General features: G+C 52.1%; 11 protein-coding genes across 11 annotated transcripts; 8 read left to right on the forward strand and 3 right to left on the reverse strand.

Moving 5' to 3' along the window:
* Positions 1-2,588: 2,588 nt before the first annotated feature.
* On the forward strand, positions 2,589-3,050 carry SMAC4_08902 (uncharacterized protein; the record flags this gene model as incomplete). The annotated part of the gene is made up of 2 exons (XM_003343997.2): positions 2,589-2,680; positions 2,795-3,050. 2 exons carry the CDS (start codon positions 2,589-2,591, stop codon positions 3,048-3,050), a joined length of 348 nt encoding a protein of 115 aa, XP_003344045.2.
* Positions 3,051-3,317: 267 nt separating this feature from the next.
* Positions 3,318-5,609, reverse strand: SMAC4_08901 (uncharacterized protein). The gene is made up of 5 exons (XM_024655979.2): positions 4,944-5,609; positions 4,770-4,812; positions 4,659-4,699; positions 4,157-4,434; positions 3,318-4,097 (listed from the first exon to the last, which is right to left on the reverse strand). The coding sequence occupies exons 1-5, from the start codon at positions 5,005-5,007 to the stop codon at positions 3,636-3,638; spliced, it is 888 nt and encodes a 295-aa protein (XP_024511760.1). The 5' UTR covers positions 5,008-5,609; the 3' UTR covers positions 3,318-3,635.
* Positions 5,610-7,161: 1,552 nt separating this feature from the next.
* SMAC4_08900 (uncharacterized protein) lies at positions 7,162-9,995 on the forward strand. The gene is made up of 4 exons (XM_066090867.1): positions 7,162-7,458; positions 7,532-8,201; positions 8,325-8,641; positions 8,724-9,995. The coding sequence occupies exons 1-4, from the start codon at positions 7,391-7,393 to the stop codon at positions 9,610-9,612; spliced, it is 1,944 nt and encodes a 647-aa protein (XP_065947018.1). The 5' UTR covers positions 7,162-7,390; the 3' UTR covers positions 9,613-9,995.
* Positions 9,996-11,791: 1,796 nt separating this feature from the next.
* Positions 11,792-13,302, reverse strand: SMAC4_09848 (uncharacterized protein; the record flags this gene model as incomplete). The annotated part of the gene is made up of 2 exons (XM_066091021.1): positions 11,792-12,931; positions 12,982-13,302. The coding sequence occupies 2 exons, from the start codon at positions 13,300-13,302 to the stop codon at positions 11,792-11,794; spliced, it is 1,461 nt and encodes a 486-aa protein (XP_065947019.1).
* Positions 13,303-13,701: 399 nt separating this feature from the next.
* SMAC4_13728 (uncharacterized protein) lies at positions 13,702-15,014 on the forward strand (the record flags this gene model as incomplete). Its single annotated transcript, XM_066091573.1, has 3 exons — positions 13,702-14,173; positions 14,234-14,585; positions 14,640-15,014. The coding sequence occupies exons 1-3, from the start codon at positions 14,001-14,003 to the stop codon at positions 15,012-15,014; spliced, it is 900 nt and encodes a 299-aa protein (XP_065947020.1). The 5' UTR covers positions 13,702-14,000.
* Positions 15,015-16,202: 1,188 nt separating this feature from the next.
* On the forward strand, positions 16,203-16,637 carry SMAC4_13729 (uncharacterized protein; the record flags this gene model as incomplete). The annotated part of the gene is made up of 1 exon (XM_066091574.1): positions 16,203-16,637. The coding sequence occupies one exon, from the start codon at positions 16,203-16,205 to the stop codon at positions 16,557-16,559; it is 357 nt and encodes a 118-aa protein (XP_065947021.1). The 3' UTR covers positions 16,560-16,637.
* A 180-nt stretch (positions 16,638-16,817) lies between these two features.
* Positions 16,818-18,000, forward strand: SMAC4_09420 (uncharacterized protein; the record flags this gene model as incomplete). The annotated part of the gene is made up of 3 exons (XM_066090948.1): positions 16,818-17,081; positions 17,140-17,546; positions 17,599-18,000. Exons 1-3 carry the CDS (start codon positions 16,862-16,864, stop codon positions 17,998-18,000), a joined length of 1,029 nt encoding a protein of 342 aa, XP_065947022.1. The 5' UTR covers positions 16,818-16,861.
* Positions 18,001-18,259: 259 nt separating this feature from the next.
* On the reverse strand, positions 18,260-19,078 carry SMAC4_13730 (uncharacterized protein; the record flags this gene model as incomplete). The annotated part of the gene is made up of 1 exon (XM_066091575.1): positions 18,260-19,078. The coding sequence occupies one exon, from the start codon at positions 19,076-19,078 to the stop codon at positions 18,260-18,262; it is 819 nt and encodes a 272-aa protein (XP_065947023.1).
* A 112-nt stretch (positions 19,079-19,190) lies between these two features.
* Positions 19,191-20,306, forward strand: SMAC4_09793 (uncharacterized protein; the record flags this gene model as incomplete). The annotated part of the gene is made up of 1 exon (XM_066091010.1): positions 19,191-20,306. The coding sequence occupies one exon, from the start codon at positions 19,191-19,193 to the stop codon at positions 20,304-20,306; it is 1,116 nt and encodes a 371-aa protein (XP_065947024.1).
* Positions 20,307-20,365: 59 nt separating this feature from the next.
* On the forward strand, positions 20,366-22,357 carry SMAC4_09794 (uncharacterized protein; the record flags this gene model as incomplete). Its single annotated transcript, XM_066091011.1, has 1 exon — positions 20,366-22,357. One exon carries the CDS (start codon positions 20,366-20,368, stop codon positions 22,355-22,357), a length of 1,992 nt encoding a protein of 663 aa, XP_065947025.1.
* A 163-nt stretch (positions 22,358-22,520) lies between these two features.
* Positions 22,521-23,438, forward strand: SMAC4_13731 (uncharacterized protein; the record flags this gene model as incomplete). The annotated part of the gene is made up of 1 exon (XM_066091576.1): positions 22,521-23,438. One exon carries the CDS (start codon positions 22,521-22,523, stop codon positions 23,436-23,438), a length of 918 nt encoding a protein of 305 aa, XP_065947026.1.
* Positions 23,439-26,727: the final 3,289 nt, after the last annotated feature.

Raw genomic sequence — 26,727 nt, forward strand, 5'->3', positions numbered from 1 at the left:
GATCTAGTATATCCAGAACCAAGCCCAGGCCCAGAACATCAATGCCTTCATCAACGCATGCGTCGACCCACCCTCAGCCCGCCAACTCAACCGAGTTGATCTGTTCAACCCAGTCGACGTGAACCCAGTCGATCCAGCCCCAGGCGATGTCATCACATTCGACCTGGCCGACCTAATCAACGGGTGGAACGCAGTCAATAGAGCCCCAGCTAGCCAAGTCAATTTTCCTCTCAACGGGAACCCTGCCACCCCAGTCAACCTAGCCCCGATCGACCCAGCCAATCTATTCAACGGGGGGCCAGTCAACGGACTCAACCCGCCCTCAGCTGTCGTCGTGAACGGAGACGCAGCCGTCATCTACTTCCACACCCGCCTCAACGCCATCCCCGTTGAGGACACTCTAGGCCAGCGATCCCTCGTTCTCTCTGGCCTTCGCTTCCAAGACGCCGGCGATTGGCACGTGTACATTCAACTGGTTCGGGACGGAGCCTCGGTGTGGTGGTTTGACGCGGGTGTGATCAAGGTGATAGACACGAACACGAATGGCGTTGGCCCATGCCTGGATGAGATTGGAACGGGACCGTTGTTGTGTAAGGACATCTTTTGCCTCTGACTATACCTGCCTTTGCCCAATGCCTTGTTTCGTTGACTGTGTTGCTGACTTCATATTGGGATTTCTTCTAGCGAGCAATGAGAGGGTGTTGCTGAGAAGAATAGGGAAGTGGTGGTAATGAGACGATCGTCAACATCTGGGAACACCAGGTCGGTCTGGTCCAGGGCAGGGCTCAAACATGGGTCTACGCAAGAACCGTTTTGGGGCCAATATGCAGATGTTCGTGAAAGATAAATAAGCAGTAGATATCCGTTCTGAAGAGGAGGAGGTGATTGGGTAAAGTGGGGAACTATGGATTGGCTCGACCAGGGAAGGACTGCGTGCGGACTGCGGCTTGTGAAAGGAGGTAAAAGATAGAAAGCGAGTGGCTTTGACGGTTTGGTTGAGCTTTGGCGGACTGGAACGGGGGATTTCACAGCGAAGTTGTTTCTTTGGCTAGGTGTTAATATGAAAGCAGAGTCCACACAATACACACCAAAACCCCCACAATGTTTGTTTGTTCCTTGATGAAAAAAAGAAAGAGTGTTCAGCCACGTCGTGTTGTCGTCGTCGGATGCACGTTCACACGAGAAAAGATTCAATGAAAAACCTCGAGCGAGGGAACGACGTCTAGCGCCAAGACCATTTAGGCGCACTGTACAGCCAAGCCAACCGGGAAACAAATGACTTGACCAAGATACCTATCAATCCAACCCCTAGACTAAATTTTCACCTCCAGTCCTCAACAATTGAAGATCCCCTTTTCCCGACACGGACGTCTTTCATCCAGTGCTTTCGAAGTCCTCCTTCAAGTCCCCACTGATAATAATCTTTATTCTCCGATCCCTTCCAATTCCAGATCCACCTGTGCTTACTGCTTTCCTTCGTACCTAGTGTAGCCTTTGCCCCTTTTTCCTTACATGCAACATCTTCGCGTAATAGCTGTCCAAACAAAAGACGCCACACCCAACCGACCGACCGACACCTATCTACACGTACCTTAGCTTGCTTAGACTAGACCGCTGTCTCAGACCCAACTCCGCCTTAAACACCATTGGCATCATTCCTCGAGTTCTTGAGTCTGGGGTCCAGTCGTCGGAGTCGTCGCGGCTAATCGTAAGGTACACTAGTACACTAGTACACTAGAGACACGCACGTACCAGCCAATCAGGTATTTAGAATATCATCCTCCAATCCGCTGTCTTTAACAAGACTTGCTACACTTAGACTTGGCTAGACTTGGCTAAGCTCTAGTCTCAACGTAGGGCTGACACGCCTCCAGCAAAAGGCTGGTGTGGTCTCCTCCGGGAGTTGGCAGGTCGGTAAGGTTGGTAGGTAGAGGTAACACCAGACTTTGATATGACCGCCAAACATACGGTTTCGTAGAGTTAGGGATTGAGTGAGCATGTTCAGCGGCACGTAGCCAGCCGAACGATGGTTTACAGGTAATTTTGGAGAATCCAGGGTCTTCAAAGCCATATATTCTAGCTAGGGCAGGCTGCCAAGAAGGGAATCCATGTTAGGTACCTTAGGTATATTCCCCGTCGGTCTTAAGACTGAGTGAGGATCGTGGATGGGGTTTTCTTGATGCCTACTAGAGGTAGGGGCCTGCATGCCGATGTCGTTGATCTGATTTGATGGGTTAGACTCAGGAAGCCGTCCGTCGGGGATTTGACATCGACATACTTCCTCAAGAGTGGAACCATTGAACCTAAACTGTTCTGGCTTTTCTTCGTCTGTTCTGGGGGGAGGAAAGGCAGATGCTGGTTTGAAGATGAATATAGACGGGAGGTATGTAAACCACGAGGCGTCCCTCTCATCAACGTTACTTTTCTTCTTTTCTTCATTATCCATCCATCCTCCATCCAGCTTTCTTCTTCTTCGCTTTTCATACCAGACAACCAAGAACACACGTCCAACCAGCATTTGCTACCTGCTACACTTCAACTCATCATCTCAAAAGAAAACCAAAGCCGAAAACAAAACCTCAAAAATCATGAAGTTTTCACTCCTCGCTTTCGCTGTTGCCTCGGCTTCCGTGGTCTCTGCCACCAACCCCAAGGCTAACGAGTACAAGGATGGTAACTGGTAAGTGCTCCCCTTTCCTTCGTTCCTCCTGCCCCTTTCCTTCCTCCTGCCTCTTTCCTCCTCCTACCCCTTTCCTCCCACCTACCACATACTAACACCCCTCCCCCCTTTCAGCAAAACCTACAACTACGGCCACGCCCGCTCCAACCTCGGCGTGGTAACCATGGACGACACCAGCCACTCGGTCTACATCACCAACTCCGGGCCCAAATGGTACGCCTACACGGGGAAAGTGGGACGCACCGACAACGGAGGCGCGTGCGTGGGCGAGAACCTGGGCACGCTGCCTAACGGGTGCAATAACCTGGACAAAAAGTTCCCCGGGAAGAGGATCAGGTGTGTGAGGAGGGGGCAGAGTGGTGCTAACTAAGGTACCTAAGATACTAAAAGTGGTTGACATGGAACTACATGTATGTGAGTGGAGGCTCTATGCAAGCGGAGGGATTCTTGTGGGGGACGATATGACTCTGGAGTCTGGAGTTTTGGACTGGAGTAAGGGGGTTGGATTTGACTTGACTGGAGGTGGAATGTGAGGGCAGGGGGGCAAGGGGGACGAAGACGGAGAATAAGAGGGAGCGCTAAAATGTTTGTTACTATCGTTCGGGGAGTTCCAGTTTCACCAAGTTCAGATATCGACCGTGTGAACAACTGGTGATACTTCCTTCCATATCATTGGCGCTGACTTTCTTCGTTGGCCCTCTCTCTTGTATCTTTCTCGCTGATGGTCTCAGGTCGTCAAATATCCGATTGCAAAGACAATGAGGAACGGTGTCGTCTCTGGGGAGCTTTTGGCGTCTGCTGCTGTCTCTTGATATGTTTGTTTGCCGGCAAAAGAAGAAAAAAACAGGTGGAAAATCTGGAATTCCATTTTCCTTCCAGTAGTAGTATACGCTACGGGATGCTCGTTAACGTTGACTTGTCGCTTTTCCTTCTCGTCTGTCACTGTTCAACCAACCTAACAGACGTGCTCCACCTCCTCCTTCTCCCCCGTTCCCTGACCCAGGTCCGTCTTCAACACCCGTCCAAAAGTCTCCAACAATACCTCGAAGCAGACCTTGGTGATGGCTGGATCGTACCGTCCCTTGCTCAACTCGTCCCTGATGAACGCATGCTGCGCCCACGCGAACTCGTAGAAGCTGAATGTCACTCCGGCTTCTCTGAGCTTGGCGCGGATCAGATCACGACCGGCGTCGGGCACGTGTGTATCCTTGATGCCAAAGATCAAGGCTACTTCGCAGTGCTGGAGCTTCTCGAACTGGTCGATGGTGTGAGGAGCAACGAAACCGGACGCGGTTGTCGAGTCAGGGCGAGGAGCGGGAGCGGTAGGGGAGGTATTGGGACCATCGTTGGGGCCGAGGGTGCGCGAGTGGATGTCGGTGCCGAAGTAGGGAATGGCGGCGGTTATACGAGGGTCGAGCTGGCGAAACAAGGTTAGTTCTGGAGCTCAGAGGTAACAGGCAGGAGTGGGAGACATACAGCAGCTCTCAAGGCAAGATGTCCTCCCAGGCACATGCCCGTCGCGCCAATGCGCCCGGTGCAGGTCGGCAGAGACAGGAGGTAGTCGACCGTGCTGCGCGAGTCCTCATCGTACGAGTCTAAAGTCTTGACTACCTTCCACTCGTTGCCTTGATCGGTGCCGGGAACATCGTAGGCGAGAGGCTCGGGGCCGGTAAAGTCGTGATAGCTGCTCGGGGCGGCGACGATGTAGCCTTGACCGGCGATTTGGCGGGCGAAGCGGGCAACGGGGCCGGTCACTGTTCGTTGGCGCAAAGACGCTGTTGTCAGCTTTTGGTGGTCATCGGTACCAGCTATCAAGGTTCCCCTGCGCCCGGAGTATCTGTCCGCAAAGAACCCCGCGTGGTTCATTCTCCAGATTGGAGCTCGAACAGCTCCATTTCCCCTCAGGGTCTGTGGGACATGTATGTATTGTAGCTGTAGGGAGCGAGCTCTTGGGGATATGGATCCGGACCGTTCTGACCTTGGTAGATTTCGCTGAAGAGGGCAACTCCGGGGAAGCGCCTGCAAATCGAAGAGAGGTATGAGACCATGCATGTACGTAAGTATGTCTAGATGTCACGATGGTGCTCACGCATTGGGATATCCGGCAATGGTTGGGTGGAAGAGGAAGATTCCTGTTGTTTTATTGTTCGGCGCATTAGATACGGCAAGCTAGACTACCTGAGGCAGGTATGCGACAGGCGTGGAATTCGAGATGTGGACGGGGCGCATTCGACGTGCGAGGCAAGGAGGTGAATTGACTAACTCATCGTCGACTCCTTGCCATTGGCAGAGGTCTTGACGTCCGCGTAGCTCTCCTTGATCAACATGACGGGCGGTAGACTTGGGGTTCTCGGGCAGCGTTTGTTGCGATGCGATGCAACGGGACAATGGAGGAAGGAATGCGACGCGCTCTGGAATTGCGCGCGAAGTGATGCGACAAGTTTGTCCTGAGAAGGCTGTCTCAAAAAGGACAAGTGGAAATGTAAGTAGGTATCACGAAAGCGGTTGACGGAACGGCGAGATGCGGTCGCGCGGTCAAAGCTCGTCTTCCTCGATGATGCTGGATGGAGTTGGACAGATGACTGACGGGAACTTTGATTCAAGGGATAGGAGGAGGACTAGGATCAAGCCCCGGTGCAGTAATACGAGAGGCTTCTTTCTTTCTGCAGTGACTCTTCCTTCCAATTCTCAGCTCCCCCTCCGATGCGGCTCTCATTTGCCCCTCCTTCCTTTCCACTTGCCCCTCTGGCTCATCATCAAACTGCGGGGCCGTGGGCGCGCTAGTAGTGCCTTATCTTATCGCAGCAGCGCAGCGGGCAGCCATGACTTCATGCGCCGCTGTGGGGCCGGGTGGGCAATGCTGGAATGCCGTGGGGTTGGTTGGTGGAGAACCCGCCCCGACTCGGGCTTCTTTCATCTTCTGGAGCTGAAAGAATGGTAAAAAATAGGGGAAAGAGCTCAATGCAGTGCAATGAAGAGGCAGCCAAACTTCACTCTCCAGAAGGTAGTGTATGATGCTATCGCCAAAGCAGTCTGGAACCTTGTCAATGCTCAGACCCGGGACCCTCGGATTTCTTGGTCAGAAAATCAGGCATTGAGACCGTCATTCATGACTGTCGAGCTGTTGTTCAAGGTTTCCATCCGTGAACAGAAACCCCACAATCCACTGCCAGCTCGCCCATGATGCAAGGGTGAGTTCAAGGACTGAGTTTTGCAGCGAGGTACATGGCGGTACTTGTAGAAACCTGTCGCAACTTTAAGAACCAAACTCATCGCAAACGCCAATGCCCGCGCAACCGCACAAAGTCACAAACCAACGGGCGGCAATGCGCACTCCACAACCACACACAGCACCAGCGGGCATTCACACGCACACAGGCTGGAGAACACACAGCCGCATTTTGCGACCGGTTTGCGACAGAGCTAGCTTAGGGGGCCTCCTTGTTTCTACCACTAACTGAAGGAGGCCGTTGACAACAAAGACTGACACAGAGATGAAGAGGCTGTTGATATGAAATGCAAGATCAGTACATGAGATATACAATGTTTTAGGGGAGAGTAGGCGCAGTTGGAAACTGGTGATGTGGGAATCTAGAAAAAGGGGCAATGTAAACAAAAACATGGGGAAACCACAGAGTAGACAGCAAACGGCAACTAAGAACCACCACCCTGGCATCATCAATAATGCAAAGAACTCCTTTCCAAGCGGCAACCTCTTTACAACTCCTCGACGAGATGGTCCACGAGGTCCCCTGTTGACCATACCCTGACTGCCTGACATCCAACATCCAGCCTCAAGGCAGGTTGACAGGGCCGACTGGCCGTAGGGCAGAACACGGCGTCATGCGAGAGCCGTCTAGCTGGATCTATGGGGCGAACCATGGGCTGACAGATTCGGAACACATGGAAGTCCCTTTTTCGTTCAACATGGCAATCATGGTGAAGTCTGGGGCAATTCACCTTCGAGCCTTGTCTTGGCGTCCACCTCCGATTGTGACCCTGCAGTGAAGGTTGAGGTACCTAAGAAGCTGTCTCCATTTGGCTTGGCGGGAAGCGAACGGGCCCCATTTGCGCGCCAATACCTAGAGGTACACAGTGCCGGTGAGCCTGGGTACGTACCTCTCTCAACCCAGGCGCAAGTACGTACTCTCCATCTCAACCACCTTTTGACAGATCAAATTAGTTGCATCAAATGCAGGCGGTGATCACTGCTAAACAGAAGAAAGAGATGGTGGTGAATGGCGCCTGAAAGAAGCTTCGATTGCCATCTGGAGGCTGCTCGCGGGAACCGGTTGGTGCGGGTTGCGACCAGCCAATGCGACTGGATGCGACAGGATGCGACGGAATGCGCCCGGCGGCGCACAAGTACCCTGATGTACTCCGGCGTAGTGGGGTTAGGAAAGTAACAGAAGCTCGTAGAAGCAAGAACGACCAAGCTCGACCACTAACTTAAATTCTGGAGCTCCGTCTGCCCCTCCACAGCCCACCTTTCTTTCTCAGACCACTCACTGTTCTTCAAACAAATAATTGCGACTCCCCCCATCCAACGCAAATCCACCTCGACTCTTCTTTTTTTTCCCGTCACACTCTTGGGAATTGTTGAAAGCATTCTCATATTCATCATCCAACGCAAAAACGAACTTCTTTTTTCTCTTTTTTCTCTCATAACGATACCCATTTCCCTTTTTCAGCACATCACACACATTCAAAATGGCTCCCGCCGTCGGTATTGATCTCGGTACGACGTACTCTTGCGTCGGTGTCTTCCGTGAGGATCGGTAAGTTTTGGTCACCTTGGCCTCACCTTGAAGAAGGATCATGAAGCAAGGCAATTCACTAACACACCTCCAGTTGCGAAATCATCGCCAATGACCAGGGTAACCGCACCACCCCCTCGTTCGTCGCCTTCACCGACACCGAGCGTCTCATCGGTGATGCCGCCAAGAACCAGGTCGCCATGAACCCCAGCAACACCGTCTTCGATGCCAAGCGTCTCATCGGTCGCAAGTTCAACGATGCTGAGGTTCAGGCCGATATGAAGCACTTCCCCTTCAAGATCATCGACCGCGCCGGCAAGCCCGTCATCCAGGTCGAGTTCAAGGGCGAGACCAAGACCTTCACCCCCGAGGAGATCTCCTCCATGGTCCTCACCAAGATGCGTGAGACCGCCGAGGCCTACCTCGGTGGCCAGGTCACCAACGCCGTCGTCACCGTTCCCGCCTACTTCAACGACTCTCAGCGTCAGGCCACCAAGGACGCCGGTCTCATTGCCGGTCTCAACGTTCTCCGTATCATCAACGAGCCCACCGCTGCCGCCATTGCCTACGGTCTCGACAAGAAGGTTGAGGGTGAGCGCAACGTCCTCATCTTCGATCTCGGTGGTGGTACCTTCGATGTCTCTCTCCTCACCATTGAGGAGGGTATCTTCGAGGTCAAGTCTACTGCCGGTGACACTCACTTGGGTGGTGAGGATTTCGACAACCGTCTCGTCAACCACTTCGTTCAGGAGTTCAAGCGCAAGGTTAGTGATGCCTCAAGCCATGAGCTTAATGCCTAAAGCATCCAGTTCGATGCCTAAAACATTGAGCTCATGGCATATAACATCGTTTCCAACGCATAATGTCAGATGCTAACCCCCTCACAGCACAAGAAGGATCTCTCTACCAACGCTCGTGCCCTCCGTCGTCTCCGCACTGCTTGCGAGCGTGCCAAGCGTACCCTCTCTTCTTCCGCCCAGACCTCCATTGAGATCGACTCTCTCTTCGAGGGTATCGACTTCTACACCTCCATCACCCGTGCTCGCTTCGAGGAGCTTTGCCAGGACCTTTTCCGCTCCACCATCCAGCCTGTTGACCGTGTCTTGACCGATGCCAAGATCGACAAGTCCCAGGTTCACGAGATCGTTCTCGTCGGTGGCTCCACCCGTATTCCCCGCATCCAGAAGCTCATCAGCGATTACTTGTAAGTTTTCCCGCACAAAAAAAAAAAAGACAATGGGAAGGAGCCCGAAATTTTGAACATAAACTAACTCACGGCTACATAGCAACGGGAAGGAGCCTAACCGCTCGATCAACCCCGATGAGGCCGTTGCCTATGGTGCTGCCGTTCAGGCCGCCATTCTTTCCGGCGATACCTCCTCCAAGTCTACCTCCGAGATTCTCCTTCTCGACGTTGCCCCTCTCTCCCTCGGTATTGAGACCGCTGGTGGCATGATGACCAAGCTCATCCCCCGCAACACCACCATTCCCACCAAGAAGTCCGAGGTCTTCTCCACCTTCTCCGATAACCAGCCCGGTGTCCTTATTCAGGTCTACGAGGGTGAGCGTCAGCGCACCAAGGACAACAACCTCCTCGGCAAGTTCGAGCTTACCGGCATTCCCCCCGCTCCCCGCGGTGTCCCCCAGATCGAGGTTACCTTCGATGTTGATGCCAACGGTATCATGAACGTCTCTGCCCTTGAGAAGGGTACTGGCAAGACCAACCAGATCACCATCACCAACGACAAGGGCCGCCTGTCCAAGGAGGAGATCGAGCGCATGCTTGCTGAGGCCGAGAAGTTCAAGGATGAGGATGAGGCTGAGGGCAAGCGTGTCGCTGCCAAGAACGGCCTTGAGTCGTATGCCTACTCTCTCCGTAACACCCTCGGCGACTCCAAGGTCGACGAGAAGCTTGATGCTGCCGACAAGGAGAAGCTCAAGACCGAGATCGACAAGATCGTCGCTTGGCTCGACGAGAACCAGCAGGCCACTCGTGAGGAGTACGAGGACCACCAGAAGGAGCTCGAGGCTGTTGCCAACCCCATCATGATGAAGTTCTACGGTGCTGGTGGTGCTCCCCCCGGTGGCATGCCCGGTGCTGCTCCCGGCGGCTTCCCCGGCGGCCAGCCCGGCGCCGACTCCAACGACGGCCCCACCGTCGAGGAGGTCGACTAAATGCATTCGTCCACGACCCGAACTAATGCATCCTCATCGGCTTTTTTCTTTTCTCTCTTATTTCCCTTTTTTATTTCACACTTTTGCGCAGTAGATTGGAACGATCGATCGATCGCACAATGGTGTGGTCTTAGGTACTAATGCGGAGTTAAACGGGTATGGGTTTTAAGTCACAAGGCCTAGATCTGCTTTTGCTTTTGCAGTCTCAGTCCGTCTCATCATGAAGAGAGAACAAAAGAGGGGAAAAAGTGTTATGGAATGAACGGAGAGGAAGGATGGATGGCAAAAACGAATCACTTGCATGGCTTTGTATTTAATAACGATTCCCATGGTTATCACATTTTCCTTTTGATGAAGACAATTCATTTTATGATTGTTCAAAATAAGTCGACTTATTCGAACATGGTGCATGTGATGTGATGTGCTCTGTCTAACCTTCATGTTCACATTGGAACAGGTATCGCCGGAAAGAATGGCGGCCTGAACGGCAGCACCATAGGCAACGGCCTCATCGGGGTTGATCAAACGGTTAGGTTCCTTGCCATTACTTTGTAGCCGTTGACCCTCGTCTCCGGCGAGGACTCTTCATCAAGCATGGGGCAACGCACCACGGAGATCACACGAAGCAGCATGGTTCACGATAACGAGCATACTCCGACAACGGAAAAGATGCATCAAGGCTAATCAATGTTGCACGCGATCATCGAGTTCCTCATTCAAGTTTTCAACGGAAGTCAAGGGATACGTAAGACCATGAGACAATAGGAACACCAACATCCGTTCAAATGCCGGGCGGGCATTATCGGAACCTACCTAGGTATATACACAGTCTCCGGTCGGACATGGGTATCATGCTGTATCCATTATGAATCAACACATCCACAGGCAGGTATCTACACTCTCGGTTCACACAGCCGACCCTCTTCGCATAACCCACCCATACCACCAATTTGCCTACATCTACCGACTCGATGTATCACTTACCTATCTACTCCAATCAAGCAGGCTCCTCACAGGATGAAATGAACCGGTTCATTCATGTTCTTTGTTGTCAAGATCGCATATTCCACAGTGACAGAAGAAAGAAAAAGAAAACGAAAAGAAAAGAAAAGAAAGACATCCTGGCTCTATCTAGCTTTACCTACCTACCATCACCCTAATGACAGACCATGGCACCAGTAGCAACATCGCAACACCAAGTAACAAAGCGGACATTTGAACTGTCACGGGGTTACCCGTGGTGCTGGCTATATAGTGTGCAATTCGAGTTCTGCCTTGCAAGCAAAGCGTCATCTACTTTTGGTGGTTTGGCGGACTTAGCCATAGTGCACGCCTGTCCCTGTCATATGAACATACTAGAAAAACGTATATAATGCAAAGCAAAAGGCAGAATCTATACATACGACCATACCCACTGGAAAACTCGGGATCCCGTCCGCTCTCCCATAGATAAGCCAGTGAGGGCCAGACTAGTAGTTGGGTCGGTGACGACCAGCGAATCCCTGGTGTTGTATGTTTTCTGATCTTTTGTTTTGTTTTTCGTGCATCCTTCTACCCCCGTTTTCTTCGTTTTTTTTGTGGGTCTTTGGACAATGCGAATCAAACCAGTCTTAGGCACTCTCTGCGGGCCATTGTTCTTCATAAGTGGTGTGTGTGCTGGTCATAAGAACATACGGCCATAGATAGTGGAAAACTCGGGATCCCGTCCACTCTCCCATAGATAAGCCACTAATCGGAAGCATGTCTATGGGAGGCGTTTTCATATGTTTTTCGACAGGGGTTTGGATGACTCAGCTGAAAACGCCGCCCCCGTTTTGAGAACCGTTTTCCCCATTGCCTTTGCTGTTGAGTGCACCGCTCCACTTACGCCAAGCCCAGCTGAGTGGGCTAGGCTTTGTTGTTGTTGTTGTTGTTGTTATTTTTAACGTCTACTTCCGCCTCCCGTAGGGCATGAGACGTGCCACATCGGTGAATCTAACGTACAAGATTTAAGAGCCATGCCCTAACTGTCCACCAAACCCAATAATCCGAGGGCAAACCGAGGCTTATTGCCAGTAGATATTACGTGCTGCCCATAGCGTAAACGCGGCCCAACACTTCCAGTCTAATCGCCCAGTGGGCGAGCCGCCAGTATATGGCGGGAGCTGTGAACAAATGAAAAGACAAAAGAAAGGTAAAATCACTCCTCTCCGCCCTCGCTCTCGCTCTCCTCCTCCCGTAAGGCCTCCTCCCGTCTCCTTACACGGTGAACTAGCCTGTCCAAGTCCACCGTAACCCTCTCGATGTCGTGGCCGTGGCCAACCTCCACCCCTTCACTCCGTAAAAACCCCGTAAGGTTGTCAGCAGTGCCCCCGTCGTCGATGTGCTGTTGCCAGAGTGACTGGCGCCATGCCTTTCTCGTGCAAGTCCACGAAAAGAAGTGCGAGGTCTGGATCCTAGCGATGAAGTGCTGCCAGTAAACCCCAATGGCAAGAGAGAGATTCTTCCGCGTAGCCGCTTCGCCTGTGACCGGGGAAACAGCATATGCCTTCCTGCAGTGGAAGGGATGGAAGGGGGTCTTCCAGCTGCCACAACAGCATGTCAGCAGCGCGTCCTCATGCTCGAGCCTTACATGATAGTCCTTGAAATCACCGTGGCCAGACCTGGCTGCGAGGAGGTGGTGTAAAGACCGTCTGTCCAGTTCTTTTAGTTCCTCGTTAGGCTTGATAGAGACCCCCAACCGGTAGTCTGCATAAGACTCTGGCTTGTTCGCGGCCCACCATGCCTTGAAATCCGTACGCGCCTTCCTCTTAGCAAGCCGTCTTGAATGCGCAGTGGTAGCCAAGCCTTCATTGACTACCTCTCCTCCCTCAGCACCCGCCTTAGCGAGCTCGTCAGCAATCTCGTTGCCCGTGATGCCCTTGTGGCCAGGAACCCAGCGGACGTCCACCAGACTGGGGCCATAGCCCATGCGGGTGGCGCGGAAGTCAAGGAAAGCCGCTTGTGACGACGCAGCTGGGGTTCCCCGGAGTCCTCTAATGACGGACGTGTTATCGAGACATACCGTAATGCGTGGCCGGGCCTGTGCCTCCGGAAAGAGCGCCACAGCGGCCTTGAGACCATGCCGCGCCCCTTCGGCCTCCGCATCGAAGACTTCGGCATGTTCTAGTTGACCGCATCCGCGGCCCAGTTCTGTCTGTCCCTGGAAGATTACGTAGCCAAAGCCTACGCACTCGCCCTCTGGGCTTTCTTCTTCAGCGTCCGGGTCCTCCGCGTGCGCTGGAAAGCCCATCTGCTTGGCTATCATAGAGCCGTCGGTAAACGACGATCTCCGAGGGATCTAGCTGGAGAAGCCATTCTTTGAAATCATTGGCAGCCCTGTCCTTGGACGTGGGCGCTGGAGGGCGAGACGGCGGAGAGACGGGGGAGTTCGGTGTCAAGGAAGGCGGCGAAGAAGCGGTAGACCTCCGTTTTGGCGAGAGCTTCAGAGATGAGGGTCTCGGTCAAGGATTTGATGGGGCCGGAAGCAGCAGGGGTGGCGGTGGTATCGTGGGCGTGACGGACTTCCTCGTCTGCAGTCCGGGCTCTCTTGGCCGACTGCGCCGTCGTGGAGGGCGGGGGCGGGACGCAAAAGATGTCCGGCAAAGGAGTAACCGGTAGTATGGCCGGTGGCGGTGGTTTGGGGGCCCCAGAGGGCGAAGGCGTAGACATTTCGTCGCTGCGGTTGTTGGGGTATCGACCGTAAAAACGGCGATTTTGGTGGTGTTAAAGGTTTTGCAGGCAGCCTAGCGTTAACACTAACACTTGGCGCCAAGACTTTTGGTTGTAGGAGGAAGATGGGTAAGATTGTTGTGAGTGGGCTAGGCATACACTACACAAGGTGCTTACCCCTGTCATTTACCCCTGACACCTACTCTATATACTTGGTACTTCTAACTGGGAGGTGTGGTTAGCTTTTGGGAAGTGTGGTTGGCTTTTGGAAGGTGTGGTTGTTGGAAGGTGTGGTTGTTGGAAGGTGTGGTTGTTGGAATGTGTGGTTGTTGGAAGGTCTGGTTGTTGGAAGGTGTGGTTGTTGGAAGGGTTCTCCGTGCGTATGTCGCTTCAGGCGAGTTAGAAGGACCTCAAGATATAAATTGTGTCTTTACCCTCGGATTCCCGACTGAACCAAACAAGCACACTTTTGTCCCATTCTCATTGCATTCACTGTATATCCATTCTTCCAAGTTGATTCTACCGCATGAATTACGGCCCCTACGTTGCGAGGGTTGCGTTGGTTTTTCATATGAAACCCTCCTTCCGAGTTTCTAATGAATTTCTCCTCCCAAACATACTGAGCTCGTTAGCTATTGCAGCTTGAGAGGGTATTGTTCGAGTCTCACGGTGCCGATCACACTCCATCCATATGCAATATGGAAGGGATGGAGCTACAAAAACCGCCGATACCGCCGACTGTACCCGACGACGAAGAACGGAAAAGAAGAGCATTTGCCGACGTCGACGAATTTACGGTAACACCACATGAGCGTTCGCTTTGTAAGAAGACCAAAGCCGAGCGAGAACGCGCGTGGCGTCTATGGAATAGGTATGTACCTTATCATTCATTTTGCTGTTTCCTTTAATATTGCATACTAACGCTTTTTAGATTTGTCACAGATGTGTTACAATTAACACCAAAAGAGGCTGATAAGATTTGGTTTGGTGTGTGCCGAAACAAGAAAAAGTCCATTGCTATCTGCAAGAGCTTTCTGGCCGACTATACACGCTATGCAATATGCAGGCGTCTGTATATAGACGGTACCGAGGAACAGAAGCAGGTACCAACAGTTCAGTCAGTAGTGACTATTATTGCTTTATGGAAGCATATAGTAGCTCAAGCTGATGCTGTAGTGCTCTCGAAGAGAAGGGATCATGATTCGAATGAAGATTCAGACGAAGATTCCGAACAATGGAGATTGCTTGGCAACCGTGGGAAGGCCCGTGGAGAGGTTATCCAGGTAGATTCCCTCCTTACCTATACCAATACTGTGTACTGACATTTCTTCTCACAGTGGATCCAATCAACTCTTGCACAAAAGTTCAACCTCTCATGCAGACAAATATTTGAGAAAACCGAAGCCACCACAGACGATGTTCTGCTTATTCTTAGCACTTTGTGGGAACGCGCAGTCGATATACCCTGTGATCCTAGATGTCGTCTTGCCTTTCATACATTGGTGCTTATAGGAAGCATTGGCTTTCGGCCCGGCACTTATGAGAACATGCTTTATCGACAAGTCAAGCTACTTGTCGTTCGCGACCCGGATACAAAGCAGTCAAGGCTTGTTGCTGAGATCACGATCAATCAAAACAAGCTATCGGCTAACAAAATTGATAAGGGGGCAGATGTGTATGTATTCTTGCCTTTAACCGTTGATCCAAACTAACACTTTTCTAGGGTGACCTTTTCTGCTACTATGGTACCATGCCAGATCGTTTGTTTAGTTACGTTTGTAGCTATTCAAGCTCTACATGATGATGCCTTCGAAACAGAGTTTTCGTCCTTCGACGAATTACTTCAGCGTCCAAACTTGGAAGATGTTGATTGCATTGAACTTAGGTGGTAGGATGGGATGCAGGAAAAGCCTATCTTTCCCTTAAAGTACTACAAATTTCTGGAACTTTGGAACCGGACATGGTTGGTAGCGGGGAACAGAAACACTCTCCGCCCCTATGCGCTGCGAATCGGCGGTGGAAATAAAATTGATGGTAAGAAACTTTTACCTGTTTCCCTTACTATTTTGCTTACAATTTTTACACAAGGTTCCCTTACATCCGCTATTCGAAACCACATCCTGAGCCACAACACACAAACATTCGAAACCTCTTACCAAGCGAGGCATATTCCACACACTCATGTTTGTTGATAAAAAGGACCCTGACGATCCCCTCAGACCAGTGGTAGACTACCGCATCCTCAATAGAATGACTATACCAGTCAGGCACCCCATCCCGCTCATCACGGAACTTCAGCACGCCCTCAGAACGGCCAAAATCTTCTCGAAAATTGACCTCAAATCGGGCTTCTTCCTCGTCAGAATGGCGAAGGGGCACGAGTGGAAAACAGCCTTCTGTTGAAGCAGACTACCGTCTTGGCAGTCGATCCACACATGGACCTCAGTCATGTATATGTATATCGATGGTCTCCCTCTCATCATTCACCCACTCTCCTTTAGCTCTTCAAGTCAATCAATCAAGGAATTCTCTTGCCGATCCTCTGCACCAAATTCCCTGTGCCCACTCATGTGCTTCAACACCTTCCGCTGCAAATATGGCCTCTTCGAATACGTTGTCATGCCTATGGGGCTAATCAACGCACCCTCGACGTTCCAAGCCATGATGAACCACCTATTCATGGCCTGCCTCGCCGCCCTACAACGCTACAGACGGCTGCCCAACTCGCCTTGCCTTTCCCGCGGCCGGTTCTACAGCCGCCCGTCTATAACGGAGACACTCACAAAGATCCAGCGCCCACATCTAAGGACAGGGTTGCCAAGGATTTCAAAGAATGGCTTCTCCAACTAGATCCCTCGGAGATCGTCGTTTACACCGACGGCTCTATGATAGCTAAGCAGATGGGCCTTCCAGCGCACGCGGAGGACCCGGACGCTGAAGAAGAAAGACCAGAGGGCGAGTGCGTAGGCTTTGGCTACGTAATCTTCCAAGGACAGACAGAACTTGGCCGCGGATGCGGTCAATTAGAATATGCGGAAGTCTTCGATGCGGAGGCGGAAGGGGCGCGGTATGGTCTCAAGGCCGCTGTGGCGCTCTTCCCGGAGGCACAGGCCCGGCCACGCATTACGGTATGCCTTGATAACACGTCCGTCATTAGAGGACTCCAGGGAACCCCAGCTGCGTCGTCACAAGCGGCTTTCCTCGATTTCCGGGTCACCTGCAAGGGCTATGGCCCCGGTCTGGTGGGCGTCCGCTGAGTTCCTGGCCACAAGGGCATCACGGGCAACGAGATTGCTGACGAGCTCGCTAAGGCGGGCGCTGAAAGGGGGAGGTAGTCAATGAAGGCTTGGCTACCCTTGCGCATTCAAGGTGGCTTGCTAAGAGGGAGGCGCGTAACGGAGTTCAAGGCATGGTGGGCTGCGAACAAGCCAGAGTCTTATGCAGACTACCGGCTGGGGGTCTCTATCAAGCCTAACGACGAACTAAAAGAGTTGGACAGACGCTCTTTACATGTATCGTGTCTAGCGATTGCGAGTGACGTAAATATTATTGTAAGTCTATGCTCCAGAATCCATGGATGGTCCTCCCCTTCAGGTATAAGAACCCTTCCCTTCCCCCCTCTTCCTCTTCCTCTTCTCTTCCTCTTTTCGTCGCCGCCGAGAAGCTTTCGCCCTGCGTCCCTGTAGTTTCTTGTCCCCCATGGCTGCCCTTACCCCCGAGGAGCGTGTCATCCACGCCCGCTGCTGGGTCGCTGGCATCGAGCCCGACGACGATGAGTTGTAAGTATTCCCTTATTTTCGTTTGCTCGTCTTTCCCTAACTCTTCTCGTTCTCCCAGCGGCATGCGCCTGCCCCCTTGCGCGACCTGCACTCTCACGCTCGCCCGCTGCTCCTGCCCTCAACGAGTTGATTACTGATGTGGAGGTTTTCCGCATCGTGCTTACCGAACGCCTCGACAACCTTGACACCCATCTCGATCGAGTCGATGCGAACATACGTCAAGAGGTGGCGGGCGTGGTCACGGCTGTTAGGGCTCTCCAGACTCAGGTGGAGGAACTTACTGCTGCTAATGCGAATCCCAAGGGCCAAGCACGCCCTACTTCCTCCCCTTCTGCCATTGCTACGCCTGCCATGTCCACCTCTCCTGAAGCCAAGGGTGCCAAGCCCACGAAGGTTGTCCGTCCCCGTAACAACGGGGAATGGGTCGACAGCAACATCAACGAACTCAAGATCACGTTCGATGATGTAAAGGACAACACCAGCGAGTTTACTCCAACACCGCCGCGCCAACGAACAGCACCACCACCACCACGTCCACCACCAGCAACAGAAAACAAAAACAAAGCTCCACCTAACAGGCAACTGCGCCCGCTGCACCAGCCTCAACGTCGACTACGACACGGGCAAGCCGGCCAAGGGGGAGATGGGAAGTGTGCTCAAAAAGCTGATGAAGGACCGCAGAGTGGACCCGGGGATGAAGTGGAGTCCGGTGTTTGGGCGGTATGCGTTTGTGGGGGAGAGTGTGAGTGTCAGTGTCAGTGAGGGAGAGGTATGGGAGCAGGAGGGGGAGGAGGGGCAGGAAGGGGCGGAGACATGGAGGCGGGAAAAGGAAGAGCAGGAAGTGTGGATTAGTGTGGGCGATGAGGTGCAGGTGACGAGGAGGAATGAGGAGAGGACGGTGATGGATTGGCCGTTTTAACTTTTAGGATTCAGTCCGGTTACGGTTACGGTATGGCCGCGAGATAGGTATGTGTGTAATGGAAGAGCTGAGGGATGTAGATGGGATGGGGTCATTCGGATTGGATCCATGAAGAAAAGCACAAGGAGGCGCGAGCAGAGCATCGGAGTAAAAGGTACGTTTCCTTATAAGGTACCTCTATCTTGGTAACATACGTTCTAGCCACCGTTTTTGAGCTCTTCAATTCTGTTAATCAGTCCGTTGTGTTCCCATCGTTATCCTAACTGCTTGTTTCTACGTCGTCGTCGTCGTCGTCGTCGTCATCCGCTTCTTGCGAAGACCCCTCTAGGGAATCCGTATCCGTCGTGTCCCTGGTTGGCGGCCGCGCCTGTCCAAGATCAATCTCATCACTAACCCAAATGCCAATCTTACCGTCCGGTATCTTGGCCCTCATCTCCTCCGTCGAAGCAATGTGGAGTTCCCACCCAGCCACGTTAGCCTGCTGATATGCCCCGTAGATATTCTCAATCTCTGCACGGTCGTCCGTCTGGTACATCGTGATTTCCCTCGGCAACCACCCCGAGGGGTGGGGTCCATGTCGGTCGTCGGGCTCCTTGCGAATTCTCGCCGCTTCCCAGCACCAGTTGTGAGCAGGATAGTCGCAGACATCCGGCAGATGGCCAGGGACCTTTAGTCCGAGCTCGGAAGCACGATTCCTGAGATAATCGACAAAGTGGTTCCGGACGCTGTCGTCGCGCTCCCAAGAAGCCATGTCCCACAGCTGTCTGGACGGCTCCGGCGCCAGCTTGTCCCACAGCTCCGTGTAGTTGCCAGCAATGCACGCCATGGCCACCTGGAGGTGCATGTCCGGCCGGAGCTTGGCGAGGGCCTCCAGCGTGCGCTCGGCGGGGATGAGCGGCCACCAGATCATGCCTGGAATCTCGTGGCAGTTCTCTTCGGGATCGGGATCGGTGGCCGTCATGTTGGACAGGTCGTTGACCATGATGAAGCGCGCGAGGGTGGCGGCTCGGAGATCTCCTGAGTTTTCCCCATCCCGTGGCTGAAGCGACCACCACTTGGCAAAGGTGAAAGAGTACATCCGGAGAAGCGATGTCTACCGTGTCGATTTCAACAAAGAAAATGAACAACCACACGAGTATACCCCGCTTCCCAACCGCCCACGCAGTCACTCTGTGCCGCCTGCGCCACGCATGCCGCTCTCGGATATCGATGAACGCGACGAATGGCCTCTCGCCACCCTAGAGCAAGAGGAACCAACCGTTCACACTGATCTATCCGACGCCATGAGGGACTCGGACACCGACACTGACGATCAGATGGATCGCAACGAACAGTTGCAGAGCGAGTTGAACCGACTGAATCAACTTGCGGACACGGAACAAGCTCGAATCACTGAACTCAAGATTCAACAACTCGCCTACAACCGTACGCGCCGCCAGCTTCATCGCGAAGACTGTCAGCGTTATGAGAACACTTTCATCGGCTCCACCAAACAACCAGAGGAGCTCATCGCTCTCATCCAGGCTTCCCTTCAAAGTCTCAAGAAGAAGGTCAAACACGAAGACAGGAAGCGAGTCTTCAACCTGGACGAGAAGTACGACCGACAGCTCGACAGTGAATACTACACTGGCCCAGTCGACAGCGATGACACTTCCGTCGAAACATACCCACCAAAACCCATGTTGCAATCCATCGGCGTATCCGCTTATGAAGCCAACGTTCACACGGTGTGTGGTCAACCATGGGCTCCCCAAGCAGGCGATCATCCACAAGTCCATCCAGGACATCCTTCTCACAAAAAGATCGCATGGATTCACTGCCTGTACAATGCATGCCCCTGGCACCTATCGTACAAAATGGAACGAGACCACTTTCCCCAACGAGTCTGGGAAAATGAAGTACCTGTTCCCGTACGAGCCACGTACCACAAGGATTCTATCGACATGTGGGACATCGGTCGATCCCGTGACCGCAAGGAGGGTGGCAAGCTCCTGAAGCTTCCCCTCAAGGACGGGTACAGCAGAGAATGCATGGAATCTCCATACTCACGGTATCAAGAGTGCTACCGAGTCAACTGCGCAGTCCACATGGCCGACAAGGCTCGCCAGTGGCACGCCCGGCAGGCACTCCGTGAAGAAAGGACACTCCAGTTCTCACAGAAAGGAAAGGAAACTGCAGTAGCATCGTCTTCAGACTCCAACACGGTCTGCGGCAGCCCGACTAAGTCCGGTGCCCAGAGGAAACGCCGTGGTGGCCGAAGAAGACAGGGAAATGGCGCCAGCTCCTCGCGAGAGGACCGCAAGTAGCTGCACCGCCACAGATCCTCGAAGTAAGTCGAGATGAGGACTCGATTTACGAGGTCCAGATGAACTGGACACAGCCATTCAACGGACAAGCAATGGCGATGATCGACTCAGGATCATCAATCAACCTCATTACACCACAGACGGTGAATGACTGGAAGATACCATGGGTACTCAAGAAGAGACCCTACCGAGTGTACACATTTGAAGGAAAAAGTCCGAGCTATGAGCAGGGACAGGTACTAAGGGAAACGGTACCTCTAAAAGTCACCATCAACGGAGATGAACAAGAAATCGTCTTCGACATCACACCCATCGGCAAACATGACGCCATCTTGGGAAGACCCTGGCTCAGAAAGTATAATCCGGACATCGATTGGGTTAACGGGACCATTAAACAATGGAAACCCCCCGTCGATAAGAACCCAATCGAGGAAGTCTCAGTCACTGACAGAAAGGGGTGGCATCCTTCGTTATACGAGACAAAGCCACCATTAGAACCATCAAGAATGGTCATGTTCATCAACAATTACCCCGAGGAGGGACCACCTCCTGAACCACCACCTAAGACTGCCGATGAGCAACTCAAAGACGTCCCACTGCAATACCGAGGGTATAAGATATTCCGGTCGTCTTCTGAGTGCACATTGCCAGCGCATGGTCCATGGGATCATGAGATACCCTTGAAAGAAGGCGCTAAACCCAAATACCAGAAGATCTACCAGCTCAACGCTGCACAGATGAAGGCGCTCAAGGAGTATATTGACGAGAGGCTCAAATTGGGACACATCAGGGAATCTCAATCTCCCTGGGGCTCCCCCATCCTTTTCGTACCTAAGAAAGATGGAGAACTCCGTCTCGTCATCGACTATCGACATCTCAACAGCGACACAATCAAGAATCGATACCCACTGCCGCTGATCCAAGAGATGAGAGATCGACTCGGGAAAGCGACCATATTTTCCAAGTTCGACCTAACATCAGCCTTCTCACAGATTCGCATGAAGAAAGGCGAGGAAATCAAGACGGCATTCCGTACCCCGTTGGGACATTACGAGTATCGCATCATGCCGCAAGGTCTCACGAACGCACCTGCATCGTTCCAAGCGCGGATCGACGCAGTACTCAAACAGTTTGCGGGAGAATTTGTGATGGCCTACATTGACGATATCATCGTGTTCTCTGAAAACGAAGAACAACATCAGAAACACGTCCACAAGGTGTTGGCTGCCCTTGAAAAAGCAGGACTATCCGTCAACCCAAAGAAGAGCGAGTTCCACAAGGAACAAGTAGACTTCCTGGGTTATCGTATCTCTCCAGGTCAAATCCGCATGGACCCAACCAAGATCAAGGATATCGCTGAATGGCCAGCACCCATCACTGTCACAGGTGTACGAGGATTCCTGGGATTCGTCAACTTCTACCGACGCTTCATTAAGGGATTTGGAGGCATCGCTAAACCATTAAATGACCTGACCAAAAAAGACGCTGTCTTCAACTGGACCAAGGAATGCGATGACGCCTTTAACAAGCTCAAGCAAATGATATTGGACGACCCAATCCTTATGCTACCAGACCCCGATAAGGAATTCGAGGTCGAAACCGACGCCTCCGACTGGGCTATGGGTGGACAATTAGGACAACGAGACGACCAGAATCGTCTTCACCCAATCGCATTCTTCTCGAAGGCATTCCGAGGACCAGAGCTCAACTACCCAATTCACGATAAAGAACTCATGTCCATCATATGGGCCTTCAAGGAATGGCGACCGTGGCTCAGCGGAACCAAGGAACCGGTCAAGGTCTACTCCGATCATAAGAACCTGACATACTTCACTTCGACAAAGGAACTCAACCAACGACAAACTCGATGGTCAGAATTCCTGTCCCAATTCAACTTCAACATCTACTACCGCAAAGGCTCCGAAAACGCCAGGGCTGATGCCCTAAGCCGACAAGAGGACCTCAAAGTCAACAAAGAAGTCACGATGTCAGCTGCACTATTCCAACCAAACAAGGACGGATCTCTACGACAGCATCTTAGTGGTCGTTGACCGTTTTACGAAGTTCGCCTACTTCCTACCATTCAGAGAAGACACTGGCACAGAACAACTTGGCCACATCTTCATACGACACATCACCTCCAACCACGGTTGGCCAAAGGAACTCGTGACTGATAGAGACAAGCTATTTTCGTCACGATTCTGGCAAGCCTTTATGAACAAACTAGGTGTCAAACACAAGATGTCAACAGCATACCACGCAAGGACTGACGGCCAGACGGAAAGAATGAACCAAGTCTTGGAAGCTTACCTACGAGCATATGTCAACTACGAACAAGACAACTGGTCAGAACTTCTTCCGACAGCGCAAATGTCCTACAACAGCTCGAGGACAGAAACAACGAAGGTAACACCCTTCTTTGCCAACTTCGGCTATGAAATGAGCTCCCGTAGAGGATGGGATTCAGAATCATTCGTGCCCCGAGCACACATCCGCGCCGAGAGGCTCATTGAAATGCACCAGACCCTACGCGATGAACTCACATTCGTCCGCGACAGAATGAGCAGATATTACGACCGCACTAGATCGACGGCGCCGATCTTCAAGAGGGGAGACAAGGTTTACCTCCTTCGTCGTAATATCAAAACAAAGCGCCCCAGTGACAAGCTTGACTACAAGAAACTGGGACCCTTCAAGGTTCTCGAGAAAGTTAGCACTAGCAACTACCGTCTTGAACTACCCAAAGGCATGCGACAATGGCCTACCTTCCACATCTCACTACTGGAACCAGCGCCCAAGAACGCCAGACTCGACAAGAAGGTCGAAACCTGGAACGAGGGTGACGAGTTCATGGCAGAAGGCATATTGGACTCCATGATCGAAGACGGTAACATCAAGTACCTTGTCAAATGGGAAGGTTACGGACACGAAAGCAATACATGGGAACCCTCAGAATACCTCCTCAACTTTAAGAAAGAGATTGAGGATTGGCATCGCCAGAACCCTGACCGGCCACAACCGCCGCCCCGAATTCAGGCATCTCCAACCCATTCTCCCGAGCCCACTGATCAAAACCCACCTCGGCCAACTCGTCAGAAACAACAGGGTCAGAAGCGCTCGGCTCGGAAGTAGTCGCTTCACCCCCTGGCTCCCCTCCACCACGAATCTCCTTCGACAAATCCGACATACCTCGATCGAACAGCTCCTTCTGACGTTTTCGCAAATGCCGACGCTGCTCACGAATGCGAGACAACCTCGACTGAAGATCGGCAAAGTCCTTCATCACCTTGTCCTGCAAGAACTCGATACGTCAAGATCGATCACGCAATGACGACCATGACGATGACAATTACCACAAGGCATTTCGGAAGGATGACCTTGGTCTTCGACAAGTACTGCTAAGGTTTTAGCAGCAGCACCCTTCTGGGCATTTCGCTGAGAACGAGACACACGACCTTGAGTCATGATGAATGATGAGAAAATGGAGGAAAGGACTCACCAACAATAGAACAGGGCGACACAGGGTTGTTAAGCAAGAAAGATAATCAGAAAAGGAAGAGCGTTGGGACACGGCAGGCATTAAGGGAGCGACCAACGGGTCTCGTTGGCACCCAAGCGACGGAACCAGATAAAGCGCTATTATAGCATTACACTGTGGCGTTGAGGACAAAGCCACAGAGAGGGGGGCATCGTGTTACGATCCAACCAGGGATCACTTATGTAAGCTAGACTAGATAGAACCAACGGACCAATCAGGTAGGACCCGAAGGCCCGAAGGCACCGGGTCCCCGGGTCCGTGGTATCAGGACCCGAAAGGTTCGGGTCCCCGGGTCCGATATATCGGGTCCGCTGAAGGCCTGCATAAAAGAAGGCCTCCCGGCCTTCGTTTTATACTGGGCTCTTCAGCAAGCAATAGCTATCACAATCTACCAGTACCTTTTGGCTACTACACTGTTACTCCATTGTTCTATCCCAGCGATAATACTCCTGTGCCTGTAACGGTTCGTCACAGTATAGCGTCCGACTTCATCCACAGTCGCATCTCTGGCCCCGACTTCATCTTGAAGATAGGCCGCATTAAACCCTACAGACCAAAAGAGTTAGAGACACATCAACCTTGAGCACAAAGTATCCCTGGACATGAAATTCAGACGGTCGGTAATTTGGTGGCAGCCAGAGTACGTTCTGACCGTTGCAAGTAATCCAAGGCCTATCCTCTCCCAACCCATAGCCATGGCTCTCTGGATTATCTAGTACAACTTCGCTTTCGGTAGTTTCTGTAACTATGCTGATACGTCCAATGTCGGTAAGTAGATAGCGACTGGTAGGGAAGAAGGTACATTCAGGAACGGTGAGGTGAGGAAAGGAAGGTGTGAGCGTAGACGAACTTTCCGAATGTGAAGTCTCAAAACGAAATCCCAAGATTACTATAGCGGGTTAGGGTTACCGGCGAGCACCGAGAGGAAGTTTTGCCCAGGAACATAGAATTGCCGGGCGGCGCGTCATTCTGTTGAGATAATATCGATTATAGCCTTGGCTAGAATTCCCAAAAGAGGCTCTCCATAACATTTGGTCCTCGCCATCTATTGCTAAAAGATTGGCGTCTCCAAGTATCTCGGAAACCGACCGAAACGCGATTTTACTGTAAGCGCCGAGAGTCACGAGAGAAACTCACCAAAAAAGGAGCGGGCCCGCCGCGTCCCCGCAACCGTCTCATTCCACCACCAACCCCTGGAGATGACGCCTCAACGAAGAGAATCAGACGCAAGGAACAACAGAGGAAGGCCTCGAGGAGAGGAAGACCCGAGATATGTCGAAGGGAGTTTGCTGCTGTCCCAGAACGCAACTCAGTGTGGAGTTGGTGTATCTTATCCTGTCTGGAGGGCAATTTTGTTGCCAAAATTCAGATTCAAATGCTTGGTGTTGAAATCGAACTGGTTTGGGTCAGATGTCAGGGGCTTGGCAAACCGGCAATGTCAGCCCTACCGACAATAATAAACGCTGCCGGTATTCAATATATTGATACGACATTTATCTGAAATCGTCCGAGAAAATATCATAGTTTGAAGTTATGATACGCGAGTTAGTCTTTGGGCTTCGGGTACAGTCTTCTGAGCTAGAGCTGTGGTTGCCTTGTCGTTCTCAACGCCGCCGTCACCTTTGTTTTGCAGCCCTGGCATGCAGCTCTCTCAGCCAATCGATTCGTCTAAAAAGGTGTTGGCGGCTGCGCCAGCAGTGTGTTGTAAGCCAACCGCTATGGTTGATGATACGCCAGGATGGAAGGGAAGAGGTAGGCTGATGCAGGCAGATGAAGGTAGGTTAAGGTAGGTACATGAAGGAGGTCCATCGTGATCCAACAAGACAACAGCGAGAGACTCCCTTGCCACGCTCTCATCTGCATACGCGTAACTGGGCCGAGGAGTACGAAGAACCAACCAGGAATGGTCTTCTGACCGAGTGCAATCTTGGTGTTACCCGTGTAAAAGATCTAGCCGCAGTGTCAGGACCCGTTTCCTGTCCTTCCCGCTCCCATAGATAAGCCAGTGAGGGGAAGATCATCTATTGGAGCTATGGGAGCCGTTTTTTTTGACAGGGGTTTGGATGACTCAGCTGAAAACGCCGCCCCCGTTTCTGGAACCGTTTTCCCATTGCCTTCGCCGTCGAGTGCACCGTTCCACTTACGCCAAGCCCAGCTGAGTAGGCTAGGCATACATTACACAAGGTACTTACCCCTGCCATTTACCCCTGACACCTATTCCATACACTTAGTACTTTTAACTGGGAGGTGTAGTTGGTTTTTGGGAGATGTGGTTAGCTTCCGGGACGTGTGGTTGGCTTTTGGAAGGTATGGTTGGCTTTTGGGAGGTGTGGTTGGCTTTGGTGAATATCAGAAGGGCCTCAAGATATAAGTCGCGGCTTTACCCTCAGATTCCCGACCGAACCAAATAAGCATACTTCTGTCCCATTCTCATTGCATTCACTGTATATCCATTCTCCCCAGTTGATTCTACCGCATGAATTACGGCCCCTACGTTGCGAGGGTTGCATTGGTCTTCATATCAAACCCTCCTTCCGAGTTTTCTAATGAATTTCTCCTCCCAAACACACTGAGCTCGTTAGCTATTGCAGCTTGAGAAGGTATTGTTTGAGTTTCACGGTGCCGATCACACTCCATCCACATGCAATACGGAAGGGATGGAGCTACAAAAACCGCCGATACCGCCGACTGTACCCGATGACGAAAAATGGAAAAGAAGAGCATTTGCCGACGTCGACGAATTTACGGTAACAACACATGAGCGTTCGCTTTGTAAGAAGACCAAAGCCGAGCGAGAACGCGCGTGGCGTCTATGGAATAGGTATGTACCTTATCATCTTGCTGCTTTCTTTGATATTGCGTACTAACGCTTTTTAGATTTGT

The sequence above is a fragment of the Sordaria macrospora genome, chromosome 5 (genome assembly GCF_033870435.1).
Source record: "Sordaria macrospora chromosome 5, complete sequence".
NCBI lineage: Eukaryota > Fungi > Ascomycota > Sordariomycetes > Sordariales > Sordariaceae > Sordaria > Sordaria macrospora.

Bases quoted from the DNA above. Each gene is read 5' to 3' on its own strand.
- SMAC4_08900 (XM_066090867.1), top strand. From the start codon at position 7,391: ATGGCTCCCGCCGTCGGTATTGATCTCGGTACGACGTACTCTTGCGTC. The intron at 7,459-7,531 runs GTAAGTTTTGGT...ACACACCTCCAG, and splicing joins GGTGTCTTCCGTGAGGATCG to TTGCGAAATCATCGCCAATG. The intron at 8,202-8,324 runs GTTAGTGATGCC...ACCCCCTCACAG, and splicing joins TTCAGGAGTTCAAGCGCAAG to CACAAGAAGGATCTCTCTAC.
- SMAC4_08901 (XM_024655979.2), bottom strand. From the start codon at position 5,007: ATGTTGATCAAGGAGAGCTACGCGGACGTCAAGACCTCTGCCAATGGC. The intron at 4,813-4,943 runs GTTAGTCAATTC...ATAAAACAACAG, and splicing joins TGGCAAGGAGTCGACGATGA to GAATCTTCCTCTTCCACCCA. The intron at 4,098-4,156 runs GTATGTCTCCCA...TTGTTTCGCCAG, and splicing joins ATCTTGCCTTGAGAGCTGCT to CTCGACCCTCGTATAACCGC.